Source organism: Acomys minous (assembly GCF_964271855.1).
Source record: "Acomys minous genome assembly, chromosome: 5".
Lineage (NCBI taxonomy): Eukaryota > Metazoa > Chordata > Mammalia > Rodentia > Muridae > Acomys > Acomys minous.
Window position 1 is genome coordinate 21,773,316 of NC_140494.1, and position 25,975 is coordinate 21,799,290.

General features: G+C 42.8%; 1 protein-coding gene across 2 annotated transcripts in view; it reads right to left on the bottom strand.

The window, feature by feature from the left end:
• Nucleotides 1-277: 277 nt before the first annotated feature.
• LOC311598725 (uncharacterized protein C10orf67, mitochondrial) overlaps nucleotides 278-25,975 on the bottom strand; it is a 153,250-nt gene continuing 127,552 nt past the window's right edge. The window contains exons 13-18 of one of the 2 annotated variants that reach the window (XM_084784041.1): nucleotides 25,973-25,975; nucleotides 25,833-25,898; nucleotides 23,172-23,259; nucleotides 21,667-21,747; nucleotides 21,520-21,586; nucleotides 278-556 (exon numbers count right to left, since the gene is read on the bottom strand). The exon at nucleotides 25,973-25,975 is cut by the window's right edge and continues 77 nt beyond it. In XM_084784041.1, the coding sequence (XP_084640167.1) occupies nucleotides 480-556; nucleotides 21,520-21,586; nucleotides 21,667-21,747; nucleotides 23,172-23,259; nucleotides 25,833-25,898; nucleotides 25,973-25,975 (382 nt within the window). In that variant the 3' untranslated portion in view covers nucleotides 278-479. Of the gene's footprint in view, nucleotides 557-10,547; nucleotides 10,878-21,519; nucleotides 21,587-21,666; nucleotides 21,748-23,171; nucleotides 23,260-25,832; nucleotides 25,899-25,972 lie in introns of those variants that run through there. The other variant, XM_084784042.1, reaches the window with a different exon arrangement.

The following is a 25,975-nucleotide window of genomic DNA, read 5'->3' on the forward strand; positions in this document are numbered from 1 at the left end:
AGGACGCCTCGAAAGAGCTCCGTGCAGGAATGGTGGCAGAGTAACCCTTCCCACAGGAAATGCAGAGCCCCCTTGCAGTCTTTCTTGTCTTGTTCCTACTCACAGGCCTGTTGGCTTCTGCAATAAGCAACCAGATGCTTAGGGGTCGGGGGTGGGGATGAGTTAAACAAGTTTAGGGTCTCCATTTTTATTTTATTATTATTATTGTTGTTGTTGAAATCTATTCTCTCTCACCCTTAGGCACTGGGGCAGGAAACCCCAGGAAAGGGTTTGGCAACGCCTGGGGGCGGGGGGCGGGGCGGGGGGGGGGGAGGCGTTCTTCAGGGTTTGAGAAAATGCACAAAGGCGCGCGCACGCGCACAGGTCCTCTAAAGCTCACGCCAGCTTCGATGATGAGGAGAAGCTGAATGGCCAGTTTAGAAACCTCCTGGAGACAGTGTCCCTGGTCAGGGGTGGACCAGCCAGCCAGAGAAGCTTCATCATCTGAGTCCTGCTCTGTGGAACTCGGGCTGCTCTGCCTTCTCCAAACTCGCTTTCTGAGGCGCAGACGACCTCACTAGAAATGGGGGAAGATGAACAGACAGACTTTTACATACTTTACATACTTTTACATACTTTCTTTTACATATTATACATCAGCCACTTCCCACTTTCTCTGCACTCCACAACGTTTTAAAATGGTCCTTGCCCAGCTTTGGGCTTTTTAAATCACCAGGAAAATACATGATTGGTGGGGGAAGCTAGGTCAGAGAGCCAAATCATCCCTGCGTTTCAAAATAGGCGGTGCCGGCCAGATTTTACTTTGTGACAACTTTCTTGCAGCCCCAGGCTGTAGAGATGATCCTGGGTGTTTGTGACCAAGGCAGGTCCTGTTGCTGAGAATTATGAGCCATTTGTAAGAGAATGGAAAAGCCGGGTGAGCGAGGGGAGACATGCGTTCTGCTCTCTGTATCTGGAGATTCAGCTCTGAAATTTACCTAAAGCAATAACACTTCTGTTCCAATTCCCTCCCATGTGAGATGGAAAGTTAGGAACAGGGCAGGGGATGGGGGGACAGGAGGGGGCCCCACTAAAGAAGAAAGGCCCCTGAGGCAGGGGAACTGGAAGATGCCACTCCCTCCCCCAGACTGGACTCTGCCCTGTAGGGAGGGATGTTTACCTGGTGTGTAAATTGCAAGCCAGGCGCTGGGGGTCTGAGACAGGAAAGCCACAGTGCAAGACGTGGTGTTCCAGCTTTGAAGGGGGAACAAAGGCCTGGAACTCAGCTCAGTGAAAGCCAGGAGTGTGGGGAAGGCAACAAAGACCTTTCAGCTTGTGGTGGCCCTGTAGGTGTCAATGTGGACACATACAGGCTGGGCAGAAGGAGAGGGGAACACAGAGCCAGGCTTAACACAGAGTCATGCCAAGGCTTAACATGAACAAAGATTTAAAAAAAAAAGTGACAACCTCCACTTTCAATAGTGGTGAGGTTCAAAGTGGAGTGCTTCAGTGTCTGGGTGGGTCCAGTCTTTTGGGAAAGGGGTCTTTCCTTTTCCTAGACAACTGTCATGATGAGGATCTGGAAAGGCCTTTCCCAAGGTAACTTCTGCTTCAAAGAGTTCTTCAAAGTGATTGCACACTCTAAGATGCAAAGATGGTACCCCATAGATGTGCCAGAGGGCAATATAAAAAGCACCAGGTTCTGCACCCAGAAGCCTCAGGTAGCTGTGATAATGTTTACAAATGTGGACAGCCCACCTGACTTTTTGTTAGCATATTCCTTCACACACATCACCTATTGTCAAACTATGTATAGAAGAAAAGGATGACTCTGTGTAGCTGCATCCATGGGTACCACAGTTCTGGAAGTATCCACCTGATAGGAAAGACCTGGCATGCTAACAGAACAATGGGAACTAGGTAGAGCTAAGTAAGAGTAAAAAGCAGTCAAGGCATTTACTGACAAATCTCTCCTACTTTCCATGAAAGATAATTGGGGATTTTCTTCTGCATCTCATTAGTAAAGATTATCTCCTGGGGATTAGTAAATGGGCATAGTAAGAAGTCCTGTTTACCCAGAGGACTCCAACAAGACGCACTCTCCCTGTAAATTCTACTAGTAAGACAAAATATAAGTTCAAAAAAAAACCCATAATATTCTGAAATTCTGCTTTTATTTAGTCAATGCAGGACTCTCAAATAATAATAATAAAAAAGGATGTAAATATCCTTAAAAGACCAATGACATTTCACAGGTAATGCAATTTAGAAAGAAACACTTCCATGTTTTCTTTTCCAACAATGTGCATTTTTGTAAACTGCTATAAATTGCAATTCAAAAGCAGTGATCTCACCATCCCCAATCATTTTTTATACTGATCAAATGAATGCAGATACTCCCATTTGGGAGGGGCGACATGACATTTCACTTGGCAGTTCTAAACAGGTCACAGACCTTTCACAGACCCTAAGGCAGTGGGAGGGAGCTTTTTACTAAACCGTGTAACCAAATCAAACCAATGGTTACCCCTTTTCAAAACCACTGGAATGGTTTGCACAATGCTATTCACATAGCAGCACAGGGACTGAAAGGATGGTCATCCAATGGAGATTTCTTCCCTTTTGTTTAAACTTGCAGAGCTCAAAAAGTAATACTTGAAGACAGACAATTACATTTGCCATGATAAAAAAAAATCATACACAGTCCACATGCATTTTTGTTGGCGTTGCACTACATAGCTGTAACTGTCCATTTGTATGAATATATATGCATACGTATGTATATGTATATGTATGTCTATTTATTGGAGATGTTTCTTTGTTTGAAAGCATAGGCACAAAGACACAACATGGCTGCCCTGGAGATGACCTATTGCTTTCAAGTTGCTTGAACACATCAGAATTTCCATTGTTAAGGTTGATTAATTGAAACTGATAAGTTACCATGGATAAAGATTGTTTTTCTGTTTAATGTGGTGGGCCAGATTGGGTAAATGCCTCATTCATGTAGCTTTGCAGTGCAGCATATGGGCAAGAGTCATTCAGTATCACAAACATATACAATTTATTATGCTTGTATGGGCATGACCAAAAGGTCTTTCTGTTTTAATGACAAAGTTTCAATGAGAAATTCCATTTAAAGAATCACTAGTAACATGAAATGTGATCTTGTAATTTATTCTTAGAGTTTCTGTGGGTGATTTAAAGATATAATATTAAAATATAGCGTGCATGTGTGTGCTTGTGCGCACGCAGACACACACACACATACACACACACACACACACACACAAACATATACACACACCATACCTTAGCATTAGTCCTTGGGGATAAAGTATCACTTATCTCAAGTGTAAGAAAACATACAAGGAGAAAAAGTGTTGCCATATCATAATACTTAGCCTACACAGGGTTGTTAAAGTTACCAAGGGTATGCCCTCAGTGAAAGTTCTTTCTGCCCTGTTACCAGTGGGAAGGAAAATGGTTTGGTGAATAATAAGCCCATTTCAGGAAGTCTGTTTTCCTTATTGAAAAACCAGAAGACATTTAAAAAAATCATCCAGGGAGTGGCACATTGAACAGTGAATGTATCCATATTTTTATAAGCTAATTCCTTCTTGTACTCAGAAACAATGTCTCTTTTTAAGTAGTTAATTCTATAAAAGCATGAATATTTACCACTAACAGTAAGGTTGCTATTATTTTTCAACTATTGTAGATAAACTTTTTTTTTGTCTTTTCATTTAGGTTGCTATGTAATAAGTAGAAAGGAGTAGCTGCCAAGATTATGAAAGTCACATTAATGAACTAAAGAAGTGATTGTGCCAAACTATCAAAGAGACAGCTACCATATTTAGCCTTTATGTCTCATCAAATAAATTCTCTGGTCATTCATGCCCAAGAAGCAGTTCAAGTTCACCCAACATTCCTCATTTACATTAGATGGGTAGTCACAGTTCAGTTCGGAGAGTAATAAACCACATTTGTCACAGCTGACCACCGCTAGTGCACGTTTTATAAAGCGCTGGATGTCCTCTGCAAAGTCGATCGGCACACCGTCACTTGTAAAATTCCCTCCGGCATTTTGAAGTGATAATCTGTATCTAATTTTTAAAGAATATTTTGCTTTTCTTTCAGTTTTTGGAGAGCGTGAATAGGGACCTAAATAGAGACCTTGGGAGAAGTAGCGCTGAACAGCTCTGGTGTGTACATAACAGAAACCCACCCCTTTGTAGAACATAACAAATTATGCAGTGTTCACAGATGCGCTTCACATTGCGCCTTTTGTGAGAAGATGAAGGCCCACTCTGTTGCCTACCCGCTAGAGAAGCTGGGCTCCTAATGTGAGCTGTCCTCATCACAGAGAACAAGAAATTCACTTAATATAGAAACTTTCATGAGTTCTTTTGAAAAGCTTTTCACTTGGACATTTGGTCTGCATTATTTTTTTTTCCAAGTGTAAGTTCAAAGTCCCAAGCAGCTATTTCTATAGACAAATGAGTAGTTTGGAGGCCTCAGGATGACATTGTTAGTTCCCACCTGGTGCCTTCCTTTGACTTTGGGTATTTAGTGGAAACTTTATCATTACGTAATTATATGTTTGACTATATATGTGAAAAACAAATGTGATTTTTTTCTAAATAGTATGTTAAAAATATATTCTTAAAAACATTGACTTTCCCCCCATATTTCAGTTCTGTGTTGCTCTTACAGCAAAGAAGCAATTGATAGACAATCCTGGGTAACCAGAGCCGTGGGTAGGCAATCCTGGTAACCAGAGCCATGAATGGGCAATCCTGGGTAACCAGACCCATGGATAAGCAATCTTGGGTAACCAGAGCTGTGGATAGGCAATCCTGGGCAACTGGAGCTGTGGATAGGCCATCGTGGGTAACCAGAGCTGTGGACAAGCAATACTGGGTAACCAGAGCCATGGGTAGGCAATCCTGGGTAACCAGACCCGTGGATAAGTAATCTTGGGTAACCAGAGCTGTGGATAGGCAATCTTGGGCAACCAGAGCTGTGGATAGGCCATCGTGAGTAACCAGACCCGTGGATGGGCAATCCTGGGTAACAAGAGCCATAGATAGGCAATCCTGGGTAACCAGAGCCATAGATAGGCAATCCTGGGTAACTAGAGCTGTGGACAGGCAATCTTGAGTAGCTAGAAAGCAACTTCTATGGAAATGATGCTGGATGCAGGGAACACCATCTTATCTCTTGACACCTTTGTAAATCTGACTTCTACCAAATGTTCTGGTCTCTGTGACTGTCTCAGAATTTAAATTCCAAGACCTGGAACATTCTCTGTATCCTTAATACCTAGTCCCACGCTTTGATTACAGCAGGTGTTTATAATATGTGAGATGAATGAATGAATGAATGAATGAACAAATGAACGAATGAATGAATGAATGACAAGGAAAAGGTGAAAGCTGGAAGATAATGTGACCCTTTAGAATCTGCATTTGTGGTTTCCTCCTACATTGACCCTGGTCTTGTCCACAAAATCTTATTTGACTGATAAGACAAGAGAGCAAAAGCTGAAGCCAATAGAAATTTGGGCAAATCTGGAGTTTGCTCTTGAGAACCTCAAAGTCCATCTTGAAGACACCTGGTTTAACCTACTTGATGAGTCTGATTGCCCATTAGCTCTACAGACTGCCGGTGTGATCCTGCTCATGGCCAGCTCAATAACAGGAGCCTAGCAACCACACAGAAGACCAGCCACTTAGGTAAAGGCATCTACAGAAGGCCTGAAGGCCAACATTGCCCAAAACATTAGAAAACTCCAAGTCATTTGCTAGGGCTAACTAGAGAGCTCACGTAGGGGAGAGGCGGGGCCTGTGAATAGCCCCTCCCTCCTCAACGGGAATTTGACTTCGGCCTGAAAGGCAGGGAGATCTATTAAAGGACCAAACAAGAAATGACAAAGTATGAAAAAGAAAGAAGCAGAAGAGTGAAATTCTTAGTGTCCCTGACATCTGATGTCCCGGAGCAACGGAAGTTCCGAGAATAATAGGCAATCCTGAGTGTAATTATATGCTGGAGAGAAGGGAGAGAGCAGGTTCGGATTTCTCCCAGGAAACTCTCCCAGGTTTCCACAGAAAGGAAAGGAAACAAGAGCAGTGGCTTGGTGGGAGGGAACGAGAAAAGGGTTCCTGGGCCAGTTTTCAGGAAGAATCCCCAAGGAAAGCTCTCTTGAGTGACAGGACAGGTAGGATGCCCTGAGCAGGCATGCAGGAGGAGCAGACCTGGCTGGTGATCGCCCTAGTGAAGGTGGGGGAACTTTTAAGAATTAAAGCTGAAGGCACCCAGTTTCAGTGGTGTGGTGACTAAGTCCTGGAGATCTAAGGGCCAGCAAGCGCTGTGGCTAATAACCGCTCGAAACTTGAGCTACACTAGGAGGTAAGCTCTTCACAAAAGACAGGAAGGGGGTAAATAAAGAACAAGAAGATGGGAGGATACAGAAGAAATGAGGAGAAAGGAGAAAAGAAGTATATTGAGGAGGAGGTAGAAAGTGGGGAGGTAATCAAGCTAATTAGCCTATTTACCACCCCAGATCCTTCTTCTTCCTCTTCTTCCCCCCCCCCTCAGTAATGATGAAATGTTGAGGTGAGACCAAGAAACTCTGCCCTAGCCGTGTCAAGGAGAAGGGAGAAGTGGGTAGGCAGCAGACAGAGCCCAGACAAGTCTAGGACATGAAAGCTGGAGACAAGGGAAACAGCAGTTTCCGGTTTCTCCCAGGTTAGTTTCCAGAGAAAGGAAAAGGGAACAGGAGCAGTACCTTGGTGGGAGGGAAGGAGGAAAGGGTGGTCTGCACCCTCTGTGGATGAAAGAATGGTTAGGGATATTGGGAGATTGTGACTTCTCTGTATCAAATCGATTCTCAAGGGAATGAGGTTGAGACTCAGTTTTCGTGTGTGTGTGTGTGTGTGTGTGTGTGTGTGTGTGTGTCCTTTGGGTACACAGACACACAAGTATATGCACGCGTCATTCTTAGTGATGCCAGCCACCTGCTTTGAGATGGGTCCATTACTATCAGGGAGCTCACTGACTAGGCTAGGCTGTTTGGCCCGTGAGCCCCAGAGAGCCTCCTGTCTGTTTCCCCAGCTCTGGAATGACAAGTGAAAGCTACAATGCCAAACACCTTTTCAAGGCTCTGCGATTAAATTCAGGTGCTCCTGCTTGCTAGGCAAGCACTACTAACCGCATCACCTCCCCAACCGCCAAGGATCACTTTTGTCAAATATGTGAGTTCACTAACTGCCTGGGATGAAGCAAGCACATTCACATAGGAGCCTTATCCCGTTTGAATTCTTATTGTCAAAGAAAGTCTTTAGGCTGGGGAACAGCAGTGTTCCAACTAAGCAAGAAGCAGTGGCTTCATTGTGGTAGCTGGCAAATGGTGGGACTCCTTTGTTAAAGTTATTTTTATAAAATTGTGTTTCTCAGTTTCTCTCTTAACCAGGCTATCCCCCAAATAATTGACTCTAGTATATTCTTTGTTCTTGCAAGCTTTACAGCACAATCCTGAGCAGTAACTACTCTGGTCTTACCCTCTAAGCTACTCTGGCTTCCTTCCAGCATAAATCCCCGAGATACTTGCACTTCATGGCTTTCCTCATCCCAGCTGCTCTCTCTTCACCTCTCCTGGACCTCTGCCTGTGGCTCAGTCCCCCACTTCCTTCTCTAACTCATGGACCCCTGGAGGGCAGGAAGCCCAGCCCTATTCTCTTCCCTGCTCAGCGACTGGCTGCAAACTTCTTTATTGGCATATCAGGGGGACAACTGGGGGAGGGGCAGGGTTTATACAACACGGAGACAGGAGACTCACAGAACACGGATTGCAGCCAGATATAGGGGTACAGACCCCAGCATTTGAGTTACACAGTAACCTTCTGCTCACACTCTTCACCATCTCTTGCGAAGCAAAATAGAAAGGTTAGATCGCTCAGCTCGCCCGGTGGACCGTAGCCGAGCTATCTAGCATGAATGTCTTGCATTGTCATAGTGTCATCCTGGGTTTGCTTCATGCCTGCTACTTTTCTGTTGTAATCAAACATTCTGACAGAAACAATTTAAGAAAGTTTATTTTTGCTTAGGGTTCCAGAGGAAGAGAATCCATCTTGGTGGGGAAGGCATGTCATGACAGCAAAAGTAGGAAACCGGCTGATCACATCTTCGTTTACACACAGGAAGGAGAGAGGAGAGAGGACAGAGAAAAGGAAAGAGAGGAGAGAGAGAGGCTACAAACCCTCAGGCCCCTCCCCCAAGTTATATAATTTCTCCAGCAAGGCTGTACTAAAAGTCTCTGCAACCTCCTCAATCCAAGCCTGTGGGGAACCATATTCTACTCCATAGGCTCACGGCCATATAATCCAAAATACATTCAGTCCAAGTTTAAAAGTTCTCATGCTTTTATAACAGTCTCAATACTATTGAAGAAAAGTTCAAAGTCTCTCTTAAAAAAATGAAAGCAATTTTAAACCTATGACCCCTGCCCCACTTAAATAAAAGGACAATTTACATACTCGCAACACACAATGGCACATTATGTACATAAGCATTCCAATGGAGAAAGGGGAGCACAAGGAGGAAAGATGAGACCACAGGCAGGCTGAAGTTCGGCAGGCAAACACTGGATCTGGTCATTTCAGGTCCAACACCTGGGGCTTTGGTTTAAAGGGCTTAGGTGGTTCTGCCTGTCCTGCCTTGCTGCTTTCGAATCAATCTCTGCAGTGGGCTGGTTCCACTCCCTGTATGCCACTCTCCTTGGTAGATGATGTCTCATGACTCTGGCATCTCCAGTATCTTGGAGGTCTCTACCATAACCTTGACATATTCATTCAGTGGCCTCTCAGGACATCTTTGAAGGAACGGTGACATGTTCCCTGACATCAGTAGCTTTTTGAAACAGCAGAGGAAGAATCTAGGACTCCCTCAATCTTGCATTTTTCTTGTCTCAAAAACAACAACAACAACAACAACAAACAAACAAACAAACAAACAAACCAAAAACTGAGTACCTCATGGGTGACACTGCTAAATTTGGCTGCCAGCATGGGGTGTGCCCTGGCCTCTTGAACCACAGTGGCTGCAATGTCTGTACACTTAAGCAATTGCTTTCTATGGATAAGCATCCCTTTTAGCTATCTTTCACAAGATGCAGGCTTTTCTGGGTTTGATCTTGCCTTGAGGCTACTCTTCTGTCTTCTGACGTAGAGCAGGAGGTTTCTCCTTAACAACCACAGCCTCTCCTCTTTTAACCCAGCTGGGGCTGCAGTGCGTCCTAATGCTCTCTCCTCCTCCAAACTGCATAGTTTTCATTTCTTTTTACCCCACTTTTTGCTCTTTTTCATTGTAGGGCTGAATAAAGATAATCAGTAATAACCATCCACGGACTCAACTGCTGTTGAGTTTTCTTTCACCAAATAAATTAGTCCATTAGTTTTAAATTTAGCTTCATGTAAATTCTCGGCACATGCACAGGAAATAACCAGTTTCTTTGCCAAAATATCACACGAATGGCTTCTAACGCAGTTGCTAATAGAGTTCGTGTTCCCTTCTGAAACCTTGTGATCTGGGATTTCTCTGTTCACAAAGCTCTCAGCACTATAGAGTTCCAGGCTCCTACTAGCATGGCCAGGTTAGCTCTGCATAGAACATTCAATGTTTTTCTGGTCCAAGTCTTCCTCATTCCTCTTAAAACCCAACATGGTCAAATTCTTCACAGTAACACCTTTACTTTCCTGCTTCCAATTTCTGTTGTGATAAAATAGGCTGACAAGAGCCACTTAAGGAAGAGTTTGCTTTGTCCCAGGACTCCAGAGGAACAGAATCTATCATGGTGGGGAAAACATGACAGCAGGAGCAAGAAACTGGCTGATCACATCTTCATCCACGCACAGGAAGGTGGAGCACAAACAGGAAGTGCTGAGGCTTCAAAGCCTCAATGCCCACCCCTAGGGCTTCACCTTCCAAATGTTCTATAGCCTCCCGGAACTGCCACCAAACATGGTACCAAGTGCTCAAATGCATGAAGGCTATGTCTCATTCAGATCATCGCATCACATTTCTCAAGCTGATTGGTTTAACAGTCGTGTTGTCTTTATTAGCTCCATAGGCTGTAAATCTAAAACCCAAGCACCCAAGGTCAGAAAACCATTCTTCCTTTGAGGGCCGGTGCATATCACTTTTGCCTCTCCACAGCTCCTGGTGATGGCTGCCATTCCTGGCATTTATTTGTTTGTAGTTGAATTATTCCTATCTCTCTCCTCTGATGTGCTCCTTTCTTCTTTCTCCCCACCTTCCTTCCCCCCCCCCCTCTGCTATCTCTTTCCCTATTTCTCTTCTTTCTCTCCTCTTCCCACAGCCCAATTTGCCACCACTCAGTGCTTTCCCTGAGAGTGTTGAGTGTTTATATAGTGTTTTCTCTAATATGGACATGGGATACATTGAGTTGGTATAACCAGAACTTTTAGGGTAAAAAGACTGATTCTGAAAGCCCCACCAAGCTAGGTTCTATCAGCTGTCTCCGATATAGAAATTAAAGAGATAAGTGATTGGGAAAATCACGGGAAAGAGGTTTATTTAATGTGGCCACACTGGGAAGAACAGGCAAAGAGGTTCATTGACACCAAGTTTATAGTCAGGATAAAGACATGGGCTTTATGTTTAAATAGGGACAGAAGTATACATGATAAAGTGGCCTTGATAAAGGTGTTGCCTCTGTTCTGGTACTTCAGCGTGGTCCAAAAAAATCGTTATCACTTGAAGGGATAAGGTGGTGGTCCTTCGATGCTTACTTCTGCTCCAAGATGCAGCCTCCTTCTCAGTGAGGTTTGTTCTCGTTGGTGTCAAGGCTTTTTCCTTCCAGTGAAAGGTTGTTGTACCTAGACGCAAAGGTGACTCAAGAGGAAAAGTTAAGGGCAGTGACTTAACTCTGTGCCTTGGGCTAAAGTAAGAGAGATCGACACAACATAAGGAAGACGTGGCATGCTTTCAATCTGCTTTTGGGTAACTATGGGCCCAAAGGAGGACTCAGAAACTTTTGGAAAAAAGCAGAAGAGTGCCTATTTCATTGCTAACCCCCTAATAACTTCATCTCAACTTGATTATTCCTGCAAAGATCTTGTCATAGCTAAGAAAATACAATTCACAAGAAACACATTTAGAGTTTCTTTGTTTTTGTTTTGTTAGATTTTGTATTAATGGAGGGGTAGGACTGGACATATTTAATCCATACATATGCTTTTCCTGAAAGAGGAACAATGTTTTAGTCAGAACAGGCAGTCTTCAAAGATGTAACAGACTTAATGTGAGCATGTGTGTGTGTGTGTGTGTGTGTGTGTGTGTGTGTGTGTGTGTGTCTGTCTGTCTGTCAGGCTGTCTGTGCCTGCCTATCTGTGTATATGTCTGTGTGTCTCTCTGTGTGTACTGTGTCTCTGTCTATGTCTCTCTGTGTGTACATGTGTGTGTGTCTGTGTATTGTGTGTACATGTATGTGTGTCTCTCTGTGTATTTTATGCATGTGTCTGTATGAACTGTGTGTGTCTGTGTATACTGTCTGTATCTGTCTATGTGTGTGTGTGTGTGTGTTTCTGAGCACTGAATACATACAAAGGGAATGATCTAATACTGCTGTGTTCCTAGTCTTGAAGTGTTCTTTTAAAAAGTTCTTTCTAAAACAATATTCAAGATATAATTTTGAGGCAGAAAACAATGATGACTATGGCTATTGATGTCCTTAGGAGAGATTGTATAAATAAGGATTAAATCAAATGAAGTTTCCTTTGTCTAGAATGTGAAGAAAACTGATTTGAGTATATAAAGTTTATTTTGGGGGTGAAGGAAGGAGCATAATATAGTGATTTATTCTTTAATATTTCATATGGACATGCTAGTAAAATTTAAAAATAAAATAAAATGACATACTGTATTTTAAAAGTTAAGTATTTTTTTTGTATTACAAAAAAAATAAAATAACTAGTCTGCTGTGGACAGAATCCTGTCTTCTCAAATGATGTTGAAGTCTTAACCCCTAGTGCCAGTGCACTATAGCGTAGTGCACTATAGCGTAGTGCACTATAGCGTAGTGCCCGAGGAGATCAGCCTGTGAAGAGGCTTTTTCTGAATGTGGTTTCTGAGTTCCATACCACCATCACTTGGCCACACTCTTTTGAGCTGAGGACAGTGTCATGACAGGAAATGTCTAGTGGGGGAAAGCTGTTTACCTTCTAGTCAGAAGTGGATTAAAGCTGCCAGCATTATGCCACACCTTATTAAAAAAAGATTTATTTATTTATTATTTATATAGTCTTCTGCCTGAATGTATGCCTGCACACCAGAAGAGGGCATTAGATCTCATTATAGATGGTTGTGAGCCACCATGTGGTTGCCAGGAATTGAACTCAGGACCTTTGGAAGAGCAGTCAGTGCTCTTAACCTCTGAGCCATCTCTCCAGCTCAATGTCACACCTTCTAAGGACAATTCTCCAGTAAATTAAAACCTCCTGATAAATCTAGTCTCACCTCTTAGAGATTCGGCCACTTCTCAATAGCACAATAGGCCAAAGTAAAAGCTTTGAACACATGGCTTTTGGGGGACATTCCAACTCTAAATTATAGCACACCAGTGACTCTATGTGCCCTTATTTAAGATAAGATTATTACAGGTGATCAAGTTAAAATGAAGTTATTATGGGGAGGGAGAGAATAGAGAAAGTGGAAGGGGGCATGGAGGGAGATAGGTAGAGAGATGTTTTTATCTACAAACTGAAATTCCAAAATAAACATTGCCTTAAAATACCAAAAAAACAGATAATAATAAGGTAAGTTGTTAGAACATAAGTTCACTGCAGATGAATTCAAGCTGATGAAATAGTCTGAGAATAACTTAAAGTGTGTATTTATGCTCAATGATATAATTGATAATGTCCACTAAAAGCTATGTCAAAACAGCATAAGAAAGAATAGCTACAACAGCAGCAACAACAACAACAACAAAAACAATTAAAAAAATCAAATATATGCCAGGCAGTAGTGGCACACACCTTTAATCCCAGCACTCGGGAGGCAGAGGCAGGTGGATCGTTGTGAGTTTGAGGCCAGCCTGGTCTACAAAGTAAGTCCAGGACAGCCAAGGCTACACAGAGAAACCCTGTCTTGAAAAACAAAACAAAAAACAAAAACAAAAACCCAACCAACCAAACAAACAAAAAAAAAAAGAAAAGAAAAAAAAAGAAAAGAAAAGAAAAGAAAAGAAAAAAGATAGAAAGAAAAAGAAAAACAAACAAAAAATCTTGGAAATATGAAAGTTAGTAAGTTGAGGGACTGAAACATGGTTTAAGTCAGCACAACTAAAGAGAGAGTTAGAAAACTGGAAGACGATATTGGAGTGTACACTTGCAACCACAATAGGGATACGAAAATCATGTGGATTCAGAGAACGCAGAACGGGCAGAGAGATGCTTCAGTATAAAATAATTTAGGGAATGCTGCACGATGAAAAAGTAGCATTTGAAAATCTAATTGCTGAGAACTTTCTAGCAGTAAATGGACATATAAATAAATCATCTCGTCTCAACCATTTTCTCCGTATTGACGGCAACAGACAGAGAACTGCATAGATCGTAGTGGTGATAAATACCAGGAATGAAAGAGTAAACTATATAGAAGTGGAAAAAATCCACAAGCTTCAGACCAATTGCCACCTTCCTTCCCAGAACCCCATGCAGTGGGGTGTTGATAAAATGGTGATGTGTGGAGGAAAAACACCTGTGGTTAATAGTGACTGGCAACGTGGCAAGATCGAGGTTCATGTGGGAGCCAAGCCTCCAAGCACACCCAAGACAGACTGTGGAGAGTGGGTTGAGGGTGAAGACCTGCTCTACGCAGGGTGACACCCGTGCGTGCGTGCGTGCGTGCGTGCGTGCGTGCGTGCGTGCGTGCGTGCGTGCGTGCGTGCGTGCGTGCGTGCGTGCGTGCGTGCGTGCGTGCGTGCGTGCGTGCGTGCGTGCGTGCGTGCGTGCGTGCGTGCGTGCGTGCGTGCGTGCGTGCGTGCGGTCCCGGGCCGAAGGGAGCGGGAGGGAGCTGCACACCGCCTGCATTCCTCTCTCTTCAGCTCCCTCAAGCCCCTGCTCCCATGGTTGCCCTGCTCTGATGAACTGTACTTTCAGACTGTGACCCTAATAAACTTTGTCCCTTAAGTTTTGCGTGTTTTTCAGGTATTTTTGTTACAGCAACAAGGCAAGAAGCTAATGCATTGCCAACCTAGGTTTTCACATGTTAAACTCTTATCAATGAGTTAAGAAATGAAGATGCAATCTGCCATCACTAGACTCCCGTTCAACCAAGTATTGAAACAACGGCGCTTTAAACATGCACATATGTTACGAAATGCACATATGAAAATATATTTAAATAAAACAAGTAACACCTCAAGCTTTCAAGAACAGAAGGAGAAAAAAAAAGAATAGAGAAAATGTTGTCCATTTAAATGAAACAATGAAAAGCGCACTAGGAGGTAATAAAAAGGCAGAAAATATAAAAGTAAGATGACAGATATAAGTACATGTATATCAAACCCCGTAATCGGAACGTAATATCCACCTATTAGAAAGCATCTACGAGAGCTGGGAAGATAGCTCATTTAATAAAGTGCTTGGCTTACGAGCTTGAAGATAGCGTTAGAGGCAAACAACTCGTGGAAAACACGGGCATGGTGGCATATCCCCGTAATGCCGATGCTGGAGTCGTTGGGGCAGGCAGATCTCTGAGCTCCCTGGCCGGCCAGGTGGTGCACACCTTTAATCCCAGCACTTGGGAGGCAGAGGCAGGTGGATCGCTGTGAGTTCGAGGCCAGCCTGGTCTACAAAGCGAGTCCAGGACAGCCAAGGCTGCACTGAGAAACCCTGTCTTGAAAAACCAAAACCAAACCAAACCAAACCAAAACCAAAACAACAACAAAAAAACCCAAAAAACAAAAAAACCAACCAACCAAACAAACAAACAAAAACAAACCCAAAACAACAACAACAAAAAAGAACAGCACACCTCTGCTCAGAGAGTATGCTGCTGAAAACTTGTCCTAGGACCTCAAGGTCATAAGGATTAGTCGGGGAAGGCATACCCTGGCTTTGTGCAATGCCAAACCAGGAGGAAGACAACACAAACTTCCTCCAACCCAAGACAGGTTTGGCACCTGGGATACCAAGAAACTAAGAAATTTATCAAACCCAAGTTGTTATTATTTATTTAAAGCACAGGGGTTTGATTCTTGGGCCTTATATCATGCTAAGTAGGCACGGTGTCACTGAGCCCCATGCCCAGTCCACTTTTTTCTCTTGAATTACTTTTTGTAGTGTTGTCAGTTGACCTGCATACATGCCAAGACAGGCCACCTACTGGTGAGTTTTGCTTCAGCCTTCACTTTTGAGAGCTTCCCTTAGGCTCATTCTGTGACACAGACAAGCCTTGGACTTGCAATCCTCCTGTCTCAGTGCCCAGAGCAACTAGGATTACAGGCCTGGCTTCACTCAAAGTGTTTCCATGGAGTCTCTAGTAAAGCTCATGTGAGCTGAACAGTCCCTACAAGGCGCAGCAACAAACTGTGATGGGAACCAAAGCGAAGAGGAAGTCTGCCCCTCGGACTCTGAGAGCCAGGAAAAGAGAAAGCATTTATTTGCGACTCAAAGAAACCTCTAGATTTGCAGTATTCTGCAGTTTTTCCAACAGCTAGAGGCATTATGAATAACCCGACACATTTACTGCAGGCAGAACTAAGAGGAGCCATGGTGGCAGACGATAACGGTTAATGTCTACAGGCCCAGACTGCATGGCCCAGGGCAGACCCATCTCCACCCCAGCTGGGTGACACAAGGGACACAAGTGCTACTGACACAAGGGACACGAGCGGGCTCCACACTTCATAACTGCCCCAAATGGCTGTGAGGATCTAACTTTTTACATTTAGTTGTTTTTATTTGGGAACAATTAACGATTACAATTGACAAATCCTCTATCTTAAAGGAAAACAAACAAAGCAAACTCAACTAATACACAGTAGAAAGATCCTCTTGGTGCCAGCCATGCACATGATAAGAACCATGCTCTGTGGCATTTATCAAACAAAATGCACATATTTCTACAAATATGAGTAAAACGAATTAATAAAAATCGAATCGGTAAAGTGTAGTTTTAATTAGTTTCGAATTTTTTCGAGTGAAGTTTTAAGATATCAGCACCGCACTTTCTTTATGTTTTAAAGAAAGACTTATTTATTTTTACTCATGTGTGTGTGCCTGCACTCGGCTCTGTACACCACGTGTGTGCTGCGGAAGCCAGAGGACACTGGATCTCCTAGAACTGGAGATAGCAGCAGTTGAGAGGCACCTGATGTGGGTGCTGGGAACTGGACCCAGGCCCCCTGGAAGGGCAGGAAGTGCTCTTGATTCCGCCCCTCCCCAGCCATCTTTCCCAAGCACTGTATTTTCAAAACAAAGTTACTGGTAGGCAAGCACTTCTCCACCCCCACTTGTCACACTTTCAGCACCTTCTTTCCTTTGTGGACAACTCTTCAGAAAGCCTTTCAATTCCACCTCACCTTCTTTAATACAACTGGCTTCTGCGCCCTTTCCCATGCCAATGCAGAATTTACAGGCTTTACAAGGTCAGTTCGTGTCTCAATTTGTTCTCTTCTGCTCTGACGTGTATGTCTCAAGCAGCAAAGGTATGGAATACAAGAATAAGTGTATGGGAAAACAAGGAAAAGTCTCAAGGAAAGAGACTCAGCTCAAATCTCCAAGACAAAGACTACAGGTAATTTAATAATACAAGCATTTCAATAATAGAGAGCTGGTGACAGCAAAGGAAAGAGTACAACAGTTGGTGCCAATGATGTTGTTAACATTTACTGTCTCTTTGTACTCTATACCTAGAAAATCAGGTTAGCCTTGTGTTTAAAAGTAGCTCACAGATTAATTCCATGGAAAGGTTGTTGTTTGAGACAGGGTCTCACCTCATAGTCCTTCCAAGCCTTGGAACTCAACTTTGTAGTCAAGACTTCGACCTCAAACTCACAGTGAGTCTCCTGTCTCACTAGAGGCCTACATTGCATGCTCATGCCCAGCCCCATAAACACGTTAGTGTTTATAGCCAATAATTAGAAACTAAAAATGCTCTGTATCAGTTTTATGTAAATTATATTTTAAAGTACACGTTAAGTGTGAATTTGGCTACTCTTTAAAAATTCTATTAATTGCAGTTGATAGTCTGTTCTAGACCAAGGTTAAGTTGTTAGATTTTAATTTTACATACGTTTAAAATTGCTTATATTTTACCTAGTTACTTGTGTGATTTTTTTTCTTGGCACATGCCCTTTTAAAAAGTCATTTATTTTTATTTTATGTGCATTGGTGTTTTGCCTTCATGTGCGTCTGTGTGAGGGTGAAAGGTGTCCTGGAGCTGGAGTTACAGACAGTTGTGAGCTGCCGTGTGGATGCTGGGAATTGAACCCAGGTCCTCTGGAAAAGCAGCCAGTGCTCTGAACTGCTAAGCCATCTCTCCAACTCCTTGTGTGATTTAAAAACAAACAAACGATTTTAAAATTTCAAACAGCATCAGGTGCAACTAAACTAAATTCTTGATCAACATTTAATCTTGCCAAGTGGTGAGGGAAAAAAAAAAAGACTTTGAAGAAAACACTTTCAGGCCGAAAAATTTAAAGGGTGAAAAAGATTCTAAAACATTTTGTAAAATATATTATGGCCCTTCTACTATTCCCCAAAAGGTTTTAGGTAACTGATTTGGTATTTCTTCCCTAGAAATCGCAGGAGTCAACCACACAATGTAATCTGGGCTTCAGTTTGGGTTTCCCCTGGGGCGCAGATACTGATGTTTGAGCCTTTGCTTCCTGACAAAAGTGCTTAAACAGCCACTGTTACTTTGAGGTTTTATCTATGGGGTTCGTGTCTCTGGGGCTCATTAAGACCATTTCCAGAGATTACAATGTCAATAACACCTAATTACTGGTCTGTGAGAAAGGTCTGCTTGAGTACATAAGATCGGAGGTGGTGCACGGGCCACACAATGGGAGGCTTGCATCCCACACTTCATCACGGGCCCACAGCAAACAAATTAATAATCTTACGTGTGCTCTCTTGGGAAAATTACCGCCATGTAAAAAAAACTGCTCTGAGATCTTTCAGATAGTGTTGTGCTTCGTTCTGACTCCCTTCTAGTCGCCAAACTTTTAATAAGCTCTTAAAAGTGGCTGTTGCATAAATGAAAGCCCCGTGGCTCTCTTTAGAACTCTCAAGACTCCCTCACAAAGCAGTTCCTTATAACCTGCTTGGTCAGGTCATCCATGATATAACATTGTTTTGATTATATGTTATGACTTTAATTTGCTTTTCTCAAGGCATTGTATATACTAATCCCTGATTTAGATTTTATTAGTGCCTGGTGGAAAACTAGTTATTAAAGAAACAAGATGAAGTTGTTTTTATTTATGCATGTACTGCTCAGAGCCTCATTGCTCTCACGAGGGAAATTAAAATACAGATCTGCCAGACTTCTGTTTGGGTTTACATTAGAAACAGCTCGTGAAGAGAAGCAAATGGGAGAATTAGCTCCAAATGTCTTTCAGTAGATTGTTTTATTTAATCCTCTTAACAAGTGCACATGGTACGGGGTGCTGCCTCTTACAAGGTAGCGGAAAACCAGAGGAAGCTGCCAGTGGTGGATTAAGGCGTGAACTGAGACCGTGGCCAAAGTGTCATCCTCCAAAGCACTTGCTCTTCCGGTGCATCCTAGAGTGACCCCATGTCTTGTCGAAACCAGACCCCGCTTGGTCCTACATGCATTTGGGGTCAAACTACCCAGTCCAGGAGTGTCAGGTATAGACTTATGGGTCATTTGATGGAATCCACCAGTGCCACTGTTGGTGTAACCACAGCAGTTTGCCAGCCCTTGCTGTTCTTATGTGAGCCCCCTGCTAAGTGGAGGAAGAAATCAACGGGGGGGGGGGGGGGGCGGGGACCTACCTCATGTGGTACTAGTTTGAAAAGCACTTAACCAATCACCTCTTTTTACTACATGCCAGCTGTACATGCTTTCGTAGGGTATTCTGTGGTGTGAAAGTACAGCCTAGGAATTTAAATCTTTGGTGCAGCCCTGCACTCTGTAACAGAGGGGGTTGTTGCTTTCATGTTCCACGGGGGCATTTTAAAGGTTAATATTGATTTGAGTATTTTGAATGACAAAACAAAATACCTGTGACTTCAAGGAGTCCAGTCTACAAGAGGCTGAAGGCTGCAGCTCAGCAAGCACAAGAATCTGAGCTCAAATCCCAAGCACCATGTAACACTTAGGCGTGGCTGCATGTTCCTGTAAGCCCAGCATGAGGACCCTGAGAAAGGCTGACCAGCCAGCATAGCCAAAGACACAGCGCCCAGTTCAGTGAGACATCTGTCTCCCTGCAACAAAGCAGAGAGTGACAGGGGAAGATGCCCAATGTCCCACCCTGGCCTCTGAGTCTACATACATGGGTGTACACATCACACACTCATGTATATGCAAAACACACACACACACACACACACACACACACACACACACACGGTTCCAGATACATTTTTGTGCATACCTTCATGGTATAGAAAGTGATAAAACTTTGCTTATAGCTCAGATGCATATTAACTGTATAGCTAATGCCTCATTAGTACGTATTTGTGAATCAGTGCTTGAAAATACTAGTAACATTTTATTTCCTAGGAACCACAGATATTTCCTCTTTGGAGGACTTTTGCGAGACCAGGCAGAGCTAACTCTGCATTTTGCGTTCCCAAGGATGAGGAAGGATGGGTAGTGATCGTTGCAGCAAGAGCCGCTTTACCACGCACATGCCACCAGTTATCTGTGCTGCTAATACTTTAAGTGGACCTTTGTAAAATAACTTCCTTGTCTCTGGAAAGTCAATTAAAAACTACTTAGGGCTATGTGTGTGTGTGTGTGTGTGTGTGTGTGTGTGTGTGTGTGTGTGTGTGTGTGACCCAGCACTTTGAGAATGCAAGGCAAAATCTCTCTAGTGAGCTATATCACCAGCCCTGGAAAGTCAACTGTGGATGCAATGCCCTCAACAGAATTGCGTGGCAATGCACTGCTGTGGTTTTAGTTTCCTAATTCAAAATTTAGGTCAACAACAAACTCTGAATTTACTAATCTACATTTTTTTTTGGTGATGAGGCACAAGTACAATTAGATATTTTAGAAATAACTTACATACTAGTAACAGTTCAACGCATCTAATTCATTATTCAAATACCGACATCTTTAAACAGTGCTGTCTCCTCAGCTATGGAGTCCAGTCTGATCGCAGCTGTAATCTATTGTCAGTGGGGGAGGCACCCATCACTGTGACTGCTCAAAGGTCCCTTTGTCCCTCAGAAGACAACCACTGGCCCCATATCAACAGTGCAGACAACCACAGGAAACAGTTCCCCCCTGCACAGACACCCAGGAAAAGAGATTCTTCACGCTTTGCGCAGAGACTGGGACTTAAGCTCTTGTCACACGTGTCCCCCGTGCTCAGAGCTTCATTAACCATTTATAGACAGGCCAGACAAATCACTCAGTCAGTGATCAGTCAAGGTCAATGCTCATAATTATATTTTGTTAATGCTACTCATTTACTATGCTCTACAAAGTTATATGCTTTAAGGAATGGCTTCCCTTCCCCAGTTGGGTCTCATGGGCACTAAGCAAACACTCTACCACTGAGGCGCACCCCCGATGGGAACCTGTGTCTCCTCTCGCCCTGAGCACAAGTACTCTTCCTTAGATTTATTTTGGTTTCCAAGTTCAGGGAAAAATTTCACAGATGCGTATAAACAAAAGAAATTGTATCATAAAACTACACCCTATTTGAAGTTCGTTAAGGACTGATCAAAGAAAAATTTGCAAGAAACAGCTTTCTTTTTCTGCTAATTATTAAATTGGATAAACAGACATTTAACCAGAGCTCCAGAATTTTGGCTTTAGGGTTTGTGTGTGTGTGTGTGTGTGTGTGTGTGTGTGTGTGTGTGTGTTTTCATTCTTTTTTGCAGTCTAGTAAAAAGAAATTTTAACTGAGACAGCTTCTGAGTTTGAAGAGGGAGAAAATTCACTTTCAACTAGCAGTAGTCAGAATTAAAAAAAAAAAAAGGATAAAGTTTGTAAATTGCCTGAGAAGTCCTGATTGTAACTATAGTACCAAATGCCTTCAACTAAACAAGAAAAGTGAAATAAAGGGAGGATTTCTGTGAGGGCTGAGGCCAGCCTGTGCTATAAACTGAGGCTCAGAGGAAGGAGAGGGAAGAGGAGGAAAAAATGAGGTTTAATATGTTTCGTGTACTCATTCTGTGTGCGGACCTCTTTTTCTAGCAATAACAGGTTTTTACCTTGTTTCTCTTTGGTGCTGTGAGGGATGACAGGGCCTCACATGTGCTAGGCTAGCCCTATGGGAAACACCTCTACTCCCACTCCCTGAGTTCTTACCGTTTGGCAGGTGTGTAAAGGTCACCTGGTCACCGGGTATCTCCGCAAACTTGGGATCCATCTGCACCTTAAGCAGAAAAGTTTCATTTGTGAGCTTCAGTGATATTAACGGGTTAAATGTTTAATAGGGAAAAACAGTTGACCTACCATGGGGGACTGAAAAGCATTTGTAGGAGAGGATGGCTCCGACATGTTCATGGTGGCGTGCACGTACAAGGGCTTAACTTTCTGAAAGACACAAGTGGCAAGTACTGTGGGTCCAGGGCAAATCACAGTCAAAGCAAAGGTGTATGGACAGACTTGTCTTAGTCAGGCTTCTCTAGGGAAACAGACCGATGTAGTGACCCTATGTATATAAAAACGGGATTTATTAGAGTGGCTTACAGATTGTAGTCTGACTGCTATATTGCATTGCTTAGAGAATAACCAGGAAAATATGTCTATACACGTTCATTACAGAAACAATTTAGAGTTGTTGTTGTTGTTGTTGTTGTTGTTGTTGTTGGTGGTGGTGGTGGTGTGTGTGTGTGTGTGTGTGTGTGTGTGTGTGTGTGAGAGAGAGAGAGAGAGAGCTGGGTTTTGGTACACACTGGAATCCCAAAGAAGTAAGCTCTAATGCCAGTGAAGGCATGAGCCTGCCAGTGAGAACAGGACAGGCAAGCAAGGAGTGAGAGGTACCTTCTTCCATGTTCTTTATGTTGGATGCCACCAGAAGTCATGCCCAGATTTAAGGTGGCTCTTCCCACCTCAAAGGGTCCAGGTTTAAGGTGGCTCTTCCCACTTCAATGATTCAATCAGGAATCTCTCACAGTTGTACTCAGCTGCCTGGGTTTTAGCTTCATCTAGATGTAGTCAAGTTGACAACCAAGAACACCCATCACACTCTTCAACTCCTCAACTATGACATGAGAACTCAGCTTCTAACCTATTTGTTCAAATATATTTGGAAAAAAATGCTTTCCTTTCAACCAATGGTGCTGTACACCCAGAGTTCCAGCTACCCAAGAGTGGATAAGGCAAGAGGACTGTTTAAATCCAGAGGTTTGATACTAGCTTGGACACTATAGAGATGCTCCAACTCAAATCATTATAAATTAATGCCACATTGGAGATCATCTTGATGGCACAATATACCCAGCTCAGGCCACAGCATAGGAGACCTGTAGATCAAGTCCAACTCTGTCAGAATGAAAGAGTACCACTTACAAAAGTGAGTGATTTTTTAAAAATTTATTCTTAATTTGGTATAGAAATAGAGCTGGTAAGTCTCAACTACAGGTCAGATGATCTCCAAAGTGGCACTAACACACAATGGAGCCTTCGAGAGTTGATGCCTACATGCCAGTCATGGTAGCACATGCCTGTAATCCCAACACTTGGAAAGTAGAGGCAGGCAGATATTCATGAGTTCAAGGCCACCCTGGTCTACATAGTGAGTCATTATAACAGTTCTGTTTACACATCTGTGTCTCACAGTAACTGAGCTCTTTGGGGGCCCTGAACTTTGTCCTAGCTCCCCAGTAGCTAGTAGGGTGACTGACATGTGTTACCTCCAGAGCATATAATGTGATAGGAGTTCAATAAAGGATATGTGTCTTTTATAGACACAAACAGATATATTCAAAGACCATCTAAGGATTCTATGTACTTACAACATAATTGAAGGAGGTGTCAGCAATCATTGCAAATTGCCGGAAAAGGGTGTGTCTAGTGAACATCTCATCCTTTAGGACGTGAAAGCTGCAACAGAAGAAGTGATATAGTAAGATGTGTAGGCATCATAGGATAGAACAGCACATATCATGTGGATAGGGCCACATTAACAATTTTAAATATTGCTAATAAAACATAAAAATATTAATTTAAATCTGTTTCTTTTTCCTTAAAAATTACATATCCTAGCTCTGAAAAAAATATACAGCTAATAGCAATAACCTCCCTTCCAGCCCAGACTGTAGGTTCTCACTGAAATGAATGAAGGTTTTGTTTTGTTTTGAGACAGGGTTTCTCTGTGTAGCCTTGGCTGTCCTAGACTAGCTTTGTAGTTCAGGCTGTCCTGAAACTCACAGAGATCCACCTGTCTCTGCCTCCAGCTTGCTAGGATTAAAGGTGTGAGCCACCACGCTCCACTGAATGAGGGTATTTTTAAGAAATGTCTGTTTCTTGTAAAAGTCCTGAACTCTGATGCCCCATATTTGACCATGTCCCCTGGATGGGGAGGCTTGGTGGCACTCAGAGGAAGGATAGCAGGCTACCAAGAAGAGACTTATACCCTATGAACATATACAGGGGGAGGAGGTCCCCCTCAGTCACAGTCATATTGGAGGGGAGTAAGGAGAAAATGGGAGGGAGGGAGGAATGGGAGGATACAAGGGATGGGATAACCATTGAGATGTAATATGAATAAATTAATAAAATATATTTTTAAAAGGAAAAAAATTAGAAAAAAATAAAAAAGCAATGTCTGTTTCTAGATCCGAGGCAACAAATGTGCAAGGAGAGTCTGGGCTATGCTATTCTACTAGAAATCAAGGAAGTCATCAATGATTAGGAATTTAGATCATGAAAATCAAGACTTTTGAGGTCTTAGAAAGGGTTTAGACTGGGGCTGACACTGTATTGGATAGGGTGAAGGGAGAAAGACTTGAAGCGCCCTGGGAGAGCATTTTATGTGTAGGAGAGGCATAAATATTTGGGGCCAAAAGATGGCCATGGTAGACTGAACATTCCTCACTACCAAAGTGTCAATTCCTTCTCTATTCATTCTTTGTAATGTGTGCAGTGTGCACACTCGTGTGCAGTCTGTATACTCATGTGTAGTGTGCACACTCGTGTGTAGTATGCATGCTTGTGTGTAGTATGCATGCTCATCTGTAGTCTGCATACTCGTATGTACTGTGCATGTTCATGTATAGTGTGCTTATCATGTGTAGTGTGCATCCTCATGTGTAGTGTGCATCCTCATGTGTAGTGTGCACACCTGTGTGTAGTCTTCACACTTATGTGTAGTATGCATGCTCAGGTGTAGTGTGCATGCTTGTGTGTAGGTGCATTTGGCTTCCTCACCTCACACCTGGTACCTATAGACTCCCCACTTCATTTTCCCATATATTCCAACTGCTCTATAATTTCTTGCTTTTCTTTTACTCTGCACAGGTTTGTGTGTATGGACATGCGTGTGCCACAGAGCACATGTGGAGGTTAGAAGACAGCTACTGGGAATTCAAGACCTACTTGGGTTGTATAGTGAGACCTTGCATCAGACAGACAAAAATATAAAGCACACATTTCATAAAGCACAAAATAGCCACCAGCAGATACATGGACCTGAACAGGGGCGCAGAGAAGACATTTTTCCCTGAGGAGAAGACTCGTGGTCCCCATCTGGTATTGTTTCTGGTATCATATGAGATCTTGGTTGCTAGCCTGCCCTAACTGTTTCAGTATCAGGTGTAGGATTCTTTTTTTACACATATTAGGTAGAATGTGCTTGTGACAAACAGGGCAAATAGAGTGTATTATCAGCCTGCAGAGTGAATGTGGTATATTAGTGTAACGCACATCGGCCTGCAGAGTGAACGGAGTATACTAGTGTAATGTATAGGTTTCAAACTTGAGCACACTGACCTATTATCAGCCCCTCACTACCTTTCACTATTAAGTTTCTTGCAAAGAAACTTCCAAAGTGTGCTAAATAAGAAACATGGAGGAAATTAAGTGGAAACAAGGGAGTGGAAATGCGTTTTTTAATGCTCATATGATAGGATAAAAGGGGAAAGAAGTTTTAGTCACATGACATTTATATTCAATACAAACATTAGATATGGCTATATAGGATTTTAGTTTCTTTCTTACTCCACTCCCCCTCACTTTCTCCTCCCCCTTTCCTCCCTCCCTCCCTGCTCCTGTGTCAGTTACAATATCTGGCTCAGAATCTCGCAAAGGCCAATTCAGGAAGAGGAAACTAAACGATTATGTAAAAGGTGAGCGGTAAGGACTTGTGAGTAAAGGAGCTAGTACATGAAGTAATTTGGGAAGATGACGCAGACCAATTTTCATCATTATGTACAAACTGCTGCTGAGAAAGATGCATGCATACGCCGGATTATATTCAGGGTGGAAACAACAAACTAGAGAATGAGAGTCATAAATTCCTCTTTCTTTTATGTGACTTTGAATACTTTTCTATTCTAGACAAACTATGTTGCGTTTCATATTTACATGAGGTCATTTAGCATTAGTTACTATATGAAAGGAAAGGACCAGTGGATGATTTTCTGCAAAGCGAACTTGTACAGATCGTCACACTCTACCTGTTCCTGAGAATGAGGAATTTCCTCTCCCAGTTCTTGTTTGTGTTATCGGTTTCTTTTTTAAGCCTGGAACACATGTACAGGTGGTTAAATAGTGTCTTGCCTGCAGATGGACAACTGTGAATCATTTAACCTGGTACCTC